The following is a 13611-nucleotide window of genomic DNA, read 5'->3' as shown; positions in this document are numbered from 1 at the left end:
AACCACGGCTCTCAGAGGTGGAAAGGGTTCCTCTCACGTCCTGCAGTCAGGAGGAGACAGATTATTTCTGTGCCTTTCTAGACAGGCAAAGAAATACCTCGAATTGCATGGAAAGTCAGCAACCTTTGGAAACTTCTGAGCTGATAACAGAAACAAATTTTAGACAACACATTTTTTTTCCTGTTCTGAAACACTGAGCCTTTTGTTCCTCTTCTCTCTGGGACAGACAAACCAAAACAAGCTGAATCAGTTTCCATCAGTACACACTTCTCTTTGAAGCCAAAATCCGCTTTGAACCCAATCCCATGTTTTGATTCCAACGTGTTTTGGAGGAAAAAACCTAGTCAAAATCAACGTTTGTTTTCTGTGTATTCAACATTAGCTGACCTGTTCTTTCCCCCCTGCCTTTTGGCAGAGGAGACAAACATCTGTGTGCCTAATTCCAGCTCTGGATGGGCAACCAGGTGCCTTGACCTTCGCCGGCCCCGGTGACGGCCGTGCTCTTCTCTTCCAGGTGCTCCATTTCAAAGGTCTCAGCATCCCCATGCTACCTCCTGCCGACATTTCCACCTGGGTCCCCAGCCTCAGCTCTCCGCCGACTTCACCCTGCCTCACGCAGTGCAGCCCCAGCCGGGGCTGACCCCACACATGGCCCCTGCACACCAGCATAGCGGTCCCCTGCACCAGTCCCTGGCTCCAGTGCCAGCCCTCCCTTTCCAAGATGTGGCCGGACCATCCTTCCTACCTCAGGCGCTACACCAGCAATACCTCCTCCAGCAGCAGCTCCTTGAGGCCCAGCACCGTCGACTCATGCCCCATCCCAGGTAAGGGGTTTCTGTTTCCCAAATGCGGTCTAGAGTGTATGAAGTTGGTGGTTCACGGAATGGTTTGGGTTGCAAGGGGCCTTAAAGATCACCTAGATCCAATGCTCCTGCTATGGGCAGGGTCACCAACACTAGACCAAATTGCCAAGGGTCCCGTCCAAACCGGCTTTGGGCACCAAAGGGATGGAGCATCCACATCTTCTCTGTGATGCTGGGAAGCTGTCAGTCTCACTTCAGCAAAGCCCTGGCAGAACTTCCTAATAACGTTGGGTTCTTTTCATACGATCACCCACATTCTCCCAAAATACATCTGCCAGGAAGCTGAAGGCCAGCTTGCATCAGTGGGTGAACCTCAGCCACGGGGATCCATGCTGTGCTCACCTAGCCTGTCCGAAGGTCACCTGGTGCCATCTTTCACCCAGTCACATTGGTCATCAGTCCAACAAGATCAGTCATCATACCACCATCAGTCACAGTGGAAACACCTTGGTGTTGCTGTGAACCTATCCTGCATCCCAGGGAGAGCAACAGACTGCATGAGTGAGCCATGTTCTCATAGCTGATACTTCAAAACCACGTGAGAGATGGCATCCACTCATCACACTGTGTTTTCACATGAAGAGCTCACTCCTCTGGATCCAGGCTCTGTGAAGAGAGGCAGTGAAGGGAGGGAGTGAGGCCATTGATTTGGAGCACTTTCAAGCAAGAAAAGCAGCCTAGATTCATAGTGGTCTGATGACTGCAGGGAGGATTACTGTAGCTCAGGAGAGGTGGGAAGGGATGCCTGGCCTTGTCCTGATAGTGTTTCTTGAGAGAGAGGCTCGGATAACACGTAGGAGAGGAGTGCTTTTTTTGGAAACATATGGAAGCTATTTGTGGATTGTACCCATAGACCAAGAGTGAGGGGATGAGTCTTTGCAACGATGCTTCACTTGGAAAGAATGCTACAGACAGAAAAGCCTTTCTTTCCCTCTCTGTCTGCAAATTGTGGATTCTTCTCACCCCGCTTTTATTTTGCATAAGCTGGATTTTAGGTGGATTTAATGATTAGTTAATAATTGGGTGGCAAATATGTGCAAGGCTGAGGCACTGATGATACAAGCATTTATCTCTTAGTCATAAGCTCAGTTCAAATAAAACCACAGAGCACAGCTCCACACAGAAGTTGCTTTGATACCTACTGGCAGTGTTATCTTTGCCACTGGGCTGTCAGAGAGAAGGAAGTGTGATACAAGGAGGGCAGGAGCCTCTCGTCCAGCCTCACAGCCTGGTTCTGAAAGCAGCCGTCATTGCAGGAGGGGCTCAGAAACCTTTCAGGCATGGGATGTGAGGTCCTACTAATGGGATTCCAGGTGGTGCCTTCAAAGGTGAGAAAAGACTCAAGTGCCTAGAAAGATCTCAATGTATTTCCACTGTAAACTCAGCAGAGATGGAGCAGGAGGAGCTGGTCCCAGCCTGGTACGTCCATCATCCATGGAAATATTGGTGGGAGCAAATTCTGCCTGCAGTAGCTCCTGACTGATTCTGCTATGAATGAGGTTCCCCAAAACTTTATGTACTGCTCAGGGAGATGAGACAACTTGCAGCTTCTTTACGATGATGGATAATGCTTGGACCAGGAAGACGTTTTATCTTTTAACTGTTGTTTATGGAGCTGACAGCAGAGAAAAGAAAATAGTGCAACTGTCCAAAATGGCTAAGGAAGAAGTTTAGTTTCCTCTTTTTCTTCTCACGTTGCAGCTCCTGTAAACATGTGGATGCTGCAAAGGGTGAGAGAGGAGGTCTACATCTTGTCCATGGTGACAAACGCCGTGCTTCTATGTTCCTCTTCCCATCATCCCTCACCTCTGGCTAGACTCCTCTCTCTCAGATGCATGTTCACAAGCCCAGTGTTTTGGGTTTTCCCACCATTTACCAGCGTGGGCTTAGAGAAGCAGTGCCCACCATCACTAACACACTTCTGGTCTCCTCCCCAGGCGGGCTCAGGAGCGCATGTCCGTTCAGCCTCACCGTCTGCACCCCAGCTTTGATTTCAGCCACCAACTGCAAACCCCACAGCCCATGGCACCCCAGCCCAGGTACTTGGCCGAAGGCACAGACTGGTAAGTCTTCCTCGTTTCCTCAGAATGTTGAATGAGGCGCTGAAAAAGCCCTATGGAGGCTGGGTGGGTTTGCGTATGCCTTCGTGGCTCAGTGCTTCCGTGAAAGCTGATGGTTCAGCTCAACAGATGCAGCATGGAGTGTGTGTAATGGGGGAATTCATCCCTGGGAGAGCCACGAGTGCATGCTGAAGGCTTTGTGTGTGTGTTTGGTAACATCAGTATTGATCACACCTCTCTACCCATAGATGCATAATGCGTCTATACATGAATTTCCTCAGGATCTTCTCTGGGTGCAGGGCACATTTGCCAGGGAAGCACAACCCAGGGTCTGCTTCCCACAGACCAACATCTCCGTCTGATCAAGGTCTTCTGCTGCCCACCAGGAGCTCAAAATGTGATTCTGTGATTCAGCCACAGCTTCTCCATGGTTGAAATTAGAGATCGTGGTGCTGCTACACCCCCCAAGATGGGGTGGATGGATAAATAGCTGTTAAACATTCTCCCATCTCAGTGTCTGATACTCTGGGAAAGCCGAGGAAATGATTGATTGCTCTGTTTTCAGAGAAAGTTTTGAGCTCTAGCATGCTCAATAAGATAAGGGGCCCTACTTAGAAGAAGAGGAAAATAGAAACATGCTTCTGAATAGCTGCTTGTTAGCTGAGCAAAGTCCATTCTCTGCACTGAATGGAGAAAATAGCATGTGAACATGTAATTAGAGACAATCGTAATGTGTAAGCGCAAGGAGACCAAAATAAAATGGTACAGGAAATCTTAATTATGGCATTTCCTAACATCTGAGCACTTTGCAAACAGAGAGTTCTTTTAACACAGGGATTTTTCCCCTTCCAGGGTAATAATATATGACCTAAAACATGGCCACATCCCTTTGTCATTTTCTTCTCAGGTGTTCCCATTGCAGGCACCACGATGCAATGAATTTGGCCAGTGGGACATTATTCAGATAAGGTTGCAAAGCTGTCCACATTCCATCTGAATAGAACCATTTTTTCTTCCTCTCTTTCTGTGCATACCGCTTAATTGTAATCATTAGGAGGAACTGATAAACCATCGTTTAATCATGCCTTCCTCCTCCCTCCTCCCCTCCAGTGTTGTTCCATAGCTTTATAAACCTAAGGAGTGAGGATGACAGAAATCATACACTGTGTATATATACTTGGGTGACTCACTTCCCCTTGGGGCATATGTACAATTTTGCCCAGTGACAGATACAAAAACTTTCATCTAATGTGTTACCACCGCATGAGCAGCGACAGCTCTTCCTCAGAGGCACGGGGTGGTAGGCACTGCCATGGGAAACAGGGATGGAAGTTGGAGCTGTCAGTGATTTGTCATCTCAGACAGCCAACCCTAGGTTAAAATCTTCTGGAGAAGAAGAAATAAACTCCCATTTTGCTCCTTCAGTTGTCTTCTGATACGCATTTAATGATGACCATTCGACCTGTTGTCTTGCCTTTATCCTTTGGTTTTTGGTTGTTGCCAGCCCATGTACTGTAGGCATCACAGCTCTTGAACCTCACATCAGACCATCCAGGTGCTCTCCATGTAGCACAGGAAGGTGACAGTTGGTTTTGGTTTTCTTCAGCTAGTGTGCTCTGCTTGCTCATCCTCAAACACCATTCTATGCAGCATTATGCTTTGGCCAACAGCATCACTTACAAGCATTTACTTGTGGTTTTAAGGATCCACTGCTTAACAGAAATATTGTCATTGTGATTACTTGTGCAAGTTAATAATGCCTATTCATCAGTCAGAGACCCCTTCAGACCCTGATCTCACCCTGTGGGTTATCACATCTCCCTTGTAGGCAGGGAAGATGGGCAAGCAGTGAGGAGATAGCCAAGATCACGCCTTAGACCAGCATCAGAGATGAACTCACTGTCTTCTCATTTCCAATAGAGCCTTCCAGCCACCTGGGAACAGTCTTGAGTAACCAGATAAATCTCCAAAAATGTGACGGGGGGGCTGGAAAATGCTCATTCCTGTGGATTCCCAGTCCAGTTTTGTTCCTGCCAGTCTCCTGCTATGATTTATTCTTTGCAAAGTTTTACCAGCACACAGCCAGCAAAGACAAAGCCTCTTTTTGCTCCATCTTGGTGACCTATTATGGGGTATCAAAACCCTGAAGTTGTCACCTGGCACATAGCCCATGTTGGGTAAAGGATTTTTGTGCTTACAGCCCCCTCAAGACCATTAACTAGTGTTGGGTATCAACAGTTTCACAACTTCTCCCGAACACAACTGGGCTGCTCATAATAAGCTGTGGATCTTGCTACTCTCCTCCATGGAGAGGAGAAGTTCAGGCTGAAATGAGAAGCCCTTGTGCTCTAATTAGTTATGCCTTGGCAAATGTGAAAACAATGACTATCAGAGTGCCAGCTTTTGTAATTATGATAAAGTAAATGACATACAAAGCACTTGTTTGCTGAGAGATTCTTTGTCTGGAGTGACAAGGGACCAGCTAATTGGATTATGGATGGAGATGCTGCATTAGGTATCCTCCCATCCCATCCACGCAGTTCTGGAATGGGGTTTGCAGTTCAGCTCTGCTTTCTGGATCGAGCAGTGCTGCAGCGTTTGCTGGGATTTTGGTCATTTGAAATCCCAGGATGGAGCTGGGATGATTTCTGGAGGAACCAAGTGCCCAAACCCGCAAAGATAAAACCCAGTCATGTTGCGTGTGCTTGAGTGGGACTGCCAGGGATGTCCTGCTGCATCAGTGTGGTGTCCTGCTGGTGGTGTGATGCTGCTTCCTACAGGTGTCTCATCCAGAAATTTTCCAAAACCTAAATATTTTTTTGCACAAAGAGCAGGTCTGGGGTTCCCAGAGGCCAAGTTTGATGCAATCCCCCCTCCTTCCCCACAAAGTCATGCCATGACCGGGGTTGCGACACTTCCAGTGAGATCATCAGCATGGATGGTTCTTAGCTGTGTCCTAGCAGTACGCAGCATTCCTCTGTATTTCTGCAAAATATTCTAGGCAAAATGTAATCATCTGCAGTGACCAAAATTGTCATGCTGTGTCCTGCAGCTCCTGTCCCCAGCTTTCACCAACGCAAAGTGGCATAAAATCCCCTCGCTCTATCTTTGGGGAGGGAGAGAGGTGACGACCCAAATCCAAGGATTTTAAAGCAGTAACATCACCCTGGGTTGAGGCACCCACTGGTGCCCAGTGCTCTCCTCCTGCCTGGCTCTGTACCATGAAAGAAGACAGTCAGAACCATATCTTCATCTTTGCACCCACAGGGACCTCAGTGTTGATGCAGGACTGACTCACACCCAGTTCCAGGTCCGGCCGGTCCCCCAGCCCTATCAGCATTACTTAGCTACACCTCGGGTGCATCACTTCCCCAGGAGCACATCCTCAACACAGATGGTAAGTGAAACGCTTTCGCTGAGAAGTGTTTTATGCATTGTCTGCCAGAAGGCAGTCAAAATAAAGGCTGCTATCTTTCTATCACCTGTCTCCTGCAAATCCCACTTATCTCCGGCTGTGGGAGGGAGTGTCTGAAAGGATAATGTTGCATCATTGCACTCTGGATTAGAGAAAGGAAAGGAAAGAAAAGCTCAGCTGCTCTGGAAAGAGTCAGTCCGTTTCCTGCAGAGCACTCACAGCCTGATCTGCATAAGCCTTGGCAGGATGTCAGACTTAGCAGTTATTGATAATATTATTATGATGATATACTGGAGTAAAGCGTGAGCTCCTGGGGCTCCCTGCAGGCAGAAGGACTGCTGGTAGGTGGCACCTTCCCATGCTCACCATCCTTCATCATGTTTGCTATTGGCGTCAGGTTGCCACACGTTGAGTTTTTGCATGACCTGTTGCACTGGTGGAGGTGGGATTTGAGATGAAGGGTCACATCCAGGTCCTTCTCCTTGCAGGGAGCTGCGTTTGGAGCTGAGCCACCCTGCTCATCCTTGAAGCAGCCTTATAAAGCACACAAAGGTTCTTTTCCCTCCTCCTGCCCATGGTCAGAACCCGACAGCTGTACACTACAGCAAGGCTCTCAGTATTGGAGCCTGGATGAAGGGAATTGCACCGATTTAAAAATAAAAATTAAATTAAGTCTCTTTTCAAGCCAATCCACGCTGAGAGTTTGGAACTTCGGTGTTATAGATGCAACGGGAATTATTGTAGCAAAGAGTTAATTCAGAAGACACGAATGCTGGCTGTTATCATTTATAGGAGATCTATTTAATTTTTTTTATTATTATTCTGCTCAATTTTGCTTATTAAAAGATTTCCTTTGGGGAAGGTGTCAGTCTGCTCTTTCATTTTCAATTTTTTAAGCACTAAATTTAAGTCAGGGTACACCAGGGATTTCTTTGTGCTAGCACAGGTGGCTTTATTTTTCTCCCTTGTTTCTTGCAGGTTGTTCATGAAATCAGAAATTACCCTTATCCTCAGCTCCAGTTACTTGCTCTTCAGGGACTGAACCCAAGCAGGCACACATCAGCTGTGCGGGAGAGCTATGAAGTATGTATCCTGGGGACAGGAATAATTACATTTTTAAACCCTGGGAATCCATGCAAGCTCTGGCATGAACTCATCAGACTCTGCCTTCTGGCATGGGAGTCATGGATGAGAATGGGACTGAACCTATGGCAATTAATAATAACCAGGAGGCCAAAGGTGCTGAGCAGATTTGGTGAAAGATGGTTTACTCCAGAGTGCTTGGATCTGGCTCCCTTCCTGGCTGGGAACAAAGTGCTCCATTTCTATGTTTTATTGGCTGATTGACTGAATGATTGGTTGATCGATTTTTCCTACCTGTCAAACAAATTCCACCCTAATTTCTTAACTATTGGATATCCAACTTTCAGCTCTGTGCCTTGATCCCTCAGTTAGTGGCCCAAGAGCCAAAACTCAAATCTATCACCAAATTATTACTGATTTGGGTTCAGTGCATGTTTCCACCAAGGACGGGGCAAGATGGAGCCTTGCTCCTTAGCAGGCAGGCAGTGGGGTGGTGGAACCTTGCGTTCTTCCATTGATGCCTTTTTGCCATTTGTTCTTCTGGTGCTTCAGGAGCTGCTGCAGCTGGAGGACAGGCTGGGCAGTGTGAGCCGGGGGGCTGTCCAGAACACCATCGAGAGATTCACCTTCCCCCACAAGTACAAGAAGGTGAGAGCCCTGAAGTCACAGCACGGCTGCCAGCATCTCTTGGTTGGCCAAGTGTTGTGTGCTTGGAGTGGACAGAAGGAAGGACTTTGGTGGGTTGCGATCCCCAGGGTTGGCAAACCAGCACCAGTGGCTGAAATACACCCCAAAAAGGAGGACTCCTTTGTGGTGCTTCCATAACCTGTGGGACTCGCAGTGCTGTAGCTCAGCTGGCTGATTCTTGCTTCTAGGCTAGGAAATTACAAGTCAAATTTTCAAAAGGGTCTCAACCTTTTGAGTCCACACCAAGAGGGCTTCATGCATGCAAACACACCCTATTCTGCAAGAAGGCGGCACTGCCAGGGCGTTTGTCCTCCTTTTGCTTTACAAGGGACATCTCCTCTGTTGGAGCTGATCTCCTGCCTGTTAGGATGTGCGTGCCAAATGCTGGGGCTGTACTAAATAGAAAATGATAGAACTGCTCGTTTGGGTAGAAATTTCGTTTTTTGCGTTTCCCAGCTGGGCAGGAACAAGTAGCTATATTGCATTGTCCATGCTGGAAGCGAGTCAACTCTTTGCTGCACTTATCTGTGACCACATCTCCAGTGGATCCAGAAAAATTCTATTAATTGGAATGGATATGTTGGAGGAAAAGGAAAGAAAGGAGCTGAAAGTGCAAGCTCTGCTCCATGCTGAGCCAGTGGCTGAGCTGGCACTGGGCACTGTGGTTGCCCTTACTGGCAGTGGTGATTTTATACATGATTTTGGGGTCTTCAAGAGAAGTCCCCATCAAGGGAGACTATGGGGCCACCCCTGCCCCAAGGAGAACAGAGAAGGTGCTGACTGTCTTGGCTCGGCTGGCTCCCCTAAGCTCTTATTTTTTGCCTTGCTGCAACTACTCAGGCTTAGCAGTGTTAGAAAATCAAGTCTAAACCAGATTATGTCTTTCTTCTTGCTTCAGAGAAGACCACAGGAGGGTAAAGCTGAGCAAGAGGATGGAGAGGAGTCAGACACTGATGAGAAATGCACAATCTGTCTGTCCATGCTTGAAGATGGAGAAGATGTCAGGTACAATCCTTCCCTTTGCTTGACTGTCTCTTGGAGATATCTGAGTTGTGTTTGTTCAGTAACACCATTGTGCTTTCATGAGGCTGTCCCTGCTCCTGTCCTGACAAACTCACTTGACTTATTTCAGGGTTTAGGAAAGCAAACACTACTTAGTTGGGCACTGGTAAGGGCCATAGTTAGGCAGAGCTCTGCACAGCAGGACCTCATGTGTTTGGATCACCTGCTTCAAAACCATGCTGTTGGTCAGATGTCAGAGAAAAGTGGGTGCCAGGTCTCATGGCTGGAATTCATGGACATCAATGTGTGACCTTTACTTACGACCAGTGTACGATAAAAGATAACATGGATGTCAAGTACAGGATAATTTGGCTTGTGGCCAGGACGGACCTACTTTCTTGTAGAATAAGTGAGATTATTCAGCCTGCATGGTTTCAGGGAGCCATTCCGAGCCACAACAAAACCCCTGATAGCCCTCAGAGAAATCCCAAGGCTCTTGGCTGGGCTAAAGCTCTGCTTGTGGCAGAGGATGGGGACAAGAAATTGCAGGAGGCTGAGCTACCATCGGTGAAGGAACTGTGTGTTGGCATTACTTGGTCCTTCTCCTCACCTATTAGTCAGCCACCATGAATAGCTCTGATCCTCTTGCTGTGGATCCTTGTGATTTGAGATCCCTCTGGCTCATGAGAACCACCAAAGAGGTGACACAGATTAAAAACAACCTAATTCCCTGGAGCACTCCAGTCACCAAGTAAGAGCAGTGGGAACCCACCTAAGTCGCAACCATCAAGAACTCAAGTGCATAACATAATACTCCCCAGAGGTCGAAAGTAGTAGCCAGGGTAATTGGTCACTGCTACTCAGTTCAGGAGGGCACGGGGTTTTTCAGGAGGTTTATAACTAAGAAGGACAACCATCTCTGACCTACTGCTGATGTTGCTTGTGGAGGCTGTAGGGCCTGGGCAGCACCAGTGTCACTACACTGGTGCCTTCTCATGTTAAACCAGTCTTGGATGCTGTTTTCTGGACATCCTTGTCCTGTGGGCCACTTCTATCCATAAGGTCCCTAATGGATCATAGAATCATAGAACAGAATTATAAAATCGTAGAATCATTCAGGTTGCAAAAGATCACTAATCATCCAGTCCAACCCCAACCCCTCCCCATCGTGCCCACCAGACCATGTCCCCAGGTGCAAAATCTCCACGGTTCTTGAACGCCTCCAGGAACAGGGACACCCCCACCTCCCTGGGCAGCCTGTGCCAGTGCATCCCCACTCTTTCTGAGAAAACATTTTTCCTAATGGGGAATGCAGAAGGAAACCGATGAGCTCATAGGCTATAGAACCAAAGGTTTTTCTGCAATTTTAAAAACATGATGGTGCTTCTTTTCCCACAGGAGATTGCCCTGCATGCATCTCTTCCACCAAGTGTGCGTGGACCAGTGGCTGGCCACCAGCAAGAAGTGCCCGATCTGCAGGGTGGACATTGAAACACAGCTCGGCTCGGACAGCTGAAAGAACTGGCTGGACACACCATTTTCCTTATCAGGTCGTACGGCCATAATCCCTTGCAGCAAAATTTTTTGCCTTCTGAGCCATTTGATTGAGAGGAAAAGTCTGCAGGCACATTAGAGAGGCAGAGGAGGAGGTGTCAGTACAATATCTAGCAGTAGGAGATATTGCACATGAGCAGGATACGGGCCCGGTGAAAGGGAGCTGGCATTCCCGGAGCTCAGAGACCCCATGCTACAGAAGATTTAGTGTTGAACATGAAGGAACTAGTTGTGGTAGTCTGGCCTGTCAATCCTGCATTTCATGAGGATTGTATATATACCTCTCGAATTCGTAGAAACATGTTATAGGGGTCCTTTAGCTATTTCTATGGATGGCAGCTGGAGCATGTTAGCTTAAGAAATGTTGTGTTTGATGCCCTACTCATCTTGTGGTGGACATGTTGCTGTTACCTAATTTGCACCAAATATTTTTTCATAGATTCCTTATGTTGGTGCCTGATTAATACATTGCAAAAGGGGAATGCAGAGGTCAAGCTTTCCCACCCGTGGGGGGAAGAGGCAAAAAAGCAAAATCCTGTTTACAATCAGAAGGGTTGTGCTCTTTGCCTCAGCCATGCGTGTTTCCTTTCCTTGCGTTTACAGTGTTGCAATTTTAGGGACGCTTACAATATATTTAAAAAAAAAAAAGAGAGAAAGAAACGACAAACAAATTGGAAATGAAATGGACAAAGCCATAAGGAGAGGCTTTGTTCCTGCTGTTCTGCTGCTGCTGAATGCTTTCTGTAGGGGCACAGTGTTGAGGTGGATGCTTTCTTTGCTCTTTGTGTAGCTCAGCATGCTGAAATCCATGGTAGGCTGTGGGCTATCTCCATGATCTCTGTTCTTCATAGTGAATTATCTTACCAATATGGTGAGCTGGAAGATGGTTGACTTCAGAGCACACCATGGCTCAAGTTTCCCCGGGGCTGGACATCTCCTGTGATTTAGGGTATAGCTTCTCAGAAACATCGTGACAGGACAAAGGAAAACGGTTTCAAACTGAAAAAGGGGAGATTAAACTGGATATAAGGAAGAAGTTTTTTACACTAGGGGCAGTGAGGCAGTGGCGCTGGTTGCCCAGAGAGGTGGTGGTGCCCCATCCCTGGAGACACCCAAGGTCAGGCTGGATGGGCTCTGAGCACTGATGGAGCTGTGGGTGTCCCTGTGCACTGCATGGAGTGGGACCACACGGCCTTTAAGGGTCCCTTCCCCAGAGAGGTTATGGATGCCCCATTCTTGGAGCTGTTTAAGGCCAGGTTGGGTGAGGTCCTGGGCAATCTGATCTAGTACTTGATCTAGCAGCTGGTAACCCTGCCTGTGGCAGAGGGGTTGGGACTTGATGATCCTTGGGGTCCCTTTCAACCCAAGCCGTTCTATGATTTTATGATTCTATGATTCATGCTGTGATTCTGTGATTTTGGGAAGATTGCTCACACTATGACTGAGCAGGGCAGAGCAGCAGCCAAACTGCCCCACTCCCATCCCCCCATCCCAGCCCGTAGGAGATGGGAGGAGTCGGGGACCACTGTATCACATGCAGATGCCGTGCTTCACCTCCCTGGTGAGAAAATACAGTTTAGAGAGAACAAGCAAATGTACAGCACAGGTACTTTTTTCCTTTCTTTTTTCCTTTCTTCCCCCTTTTTTTTTTCCCCTGAATCCACTCAAGCACTTAGTCTGCAGTGCTGAGTCTCCCTGAGCATCTCTGATAACAGGATGGGAGGAAACTTGTTGCTCGTGAGGAACTTCCAGTGCCACGGGTGTTTGGGCACAGTAGGGGAATCTTGAGGGTTTGCTGCTTTCTAGAGGGCTCAGTTTAGCCCTGTGTTGGAGCACTGTTAGACATTTCACTCCATATTCGTGTGAAGAATGGGATGGTTATTAAAATGGAACCTAATTTATCAGTGTCCATTATAATAATGCATAAAATTGGAGGCATTCCCCAAAGGAACGGGATGTTGCCATCCTCCAAAACAAAGACATCAGCCACAGAGACCCAGAGGACAGCCCTGCAGAGAACTAGCATTCACAACCAAAATGCATTTAAAAAAAAAACAAACAGAAAATACTTATCTTTTTCTCCACGCTAGGGAAGCAAAAGAGAGATGCGGAGTGGCCAGGGGAATGAATTGGGAACTTTATATATTCAAAAAGCAGATGTGCAGAGCTGAGCGCTGGCTCCTCTGAGCCAAGGAATGCTCCTCACATAGAAATGACCCTGAATTGCTGTCTGGGAGATGGTGGGGTTCCTCTGAGCTCTAAGTGGAAACCACCCTCCTCCAATGTTCCCTGGCCATTATTACTATTCTTAGTTTGTACAACCTAAAGAGAAGTGAAGGAGGTGACATAGGGCTCAAGGAACCTTTCTTCCCCCTCTTTCTGCGCCTGTGCAGGTAGGAGGAAGCAAAGGGAGGGTCATGGTGAGATGTATTTGCCATAGGGACATATATTTGCCACCTGGCACGAGCTCAGGGCCCCAGCGTGCAGAGGGAATATGGGCTCCTTGGGGCGAGGAATGACCCGTGGGTACATCCAGAGAGGTGTACCACGGAGACACCCAAGGTCAGGTGGGATGGGGCTCAAGCACCTGATGGAGCTGTGGGTGTCCCTGTTCATTGCAGAACCAGATGGCCTTTAAGGGGCCCTTCCAACTCAACCCGCTCCATGGTTCAACGATACACATGGGGCTTGCTCCAGCAGCAGCAGATTCGAGCAGCATTAAAAATAACACTGATCCTACTAATAATACGGACAAGAAAAGCAAGATGTCGTTCCTGAAAGGCACTGTAAGCCGGCCTGGTGCACCTAGGCATGAGCTGGGGGCAAAGCAGAGGAGGAGCGGGGCCATGGGGCCCCTGGCTGGGCAGGAAGGAAAGGAGGATCGCTTCTAAACCGCGTGTTTTCTTAAAGCCTACGTGAAAGTATTACTATTTGCCTAATGAACAAG

General features: G+C 47.8%; 1 protein-coding gene across 1 annotated transcript in view; it reads left to right on the top strand.

Annotated features, from left to right (window-relative positions):
* The window catches only part of RNF165 (ring finger protein 165), a 29039-nt gene extending 17298 nt beyond the window's left edge, over positions 1-11741 (top strand). The window contains exons 2-8 of the mRNA XM_021381367.1: positions 515-824; positions 2801-2926; positions 6191-6320; positions 7317-7421; positions 7974-8069; positions 9007-9113; positions 10509-11741. Of these exons, the coding sequence (XP_021237042.1) occupies positions 649-824; positions 2801-2926; positions 6191-6320; positions 7317-7421; positions 7974-8069; positions 9007-9113; positions 10509-10626 (858 nt within the window). The 5' untranslated portion in view covers positions 515-648 and the 3' untranslated portion in view covers positions 10627-11741. The remainder of the gene's footprint in view (positions 1-514; positions 825-2800; positions 2927-6190; positions 6321-7316; positions 7422-7973; positions 8070-9006; positions 9114-10508) is intronic.

Source organism: Numida meleagris, chromosome Z (genome assembly GCF_002078875.1).
Source record: "Numida meleagris isolate 19003 breed g44 Domestic line chromosome Z, NumMel1.0, whole genome shotgun sequence".
In the NCBI taxonomy this organism is placed as follows: domain Eukaryota; kingdom Metazoa; phylum Chordata; class Aves; order Galliformes; family Numididae; genus Numida; species Numida meleagris.
Note: the sequence above shows the minus strand (reverse complement) of the source record. Positions and strands in the feature narration are given on the sequence as shown.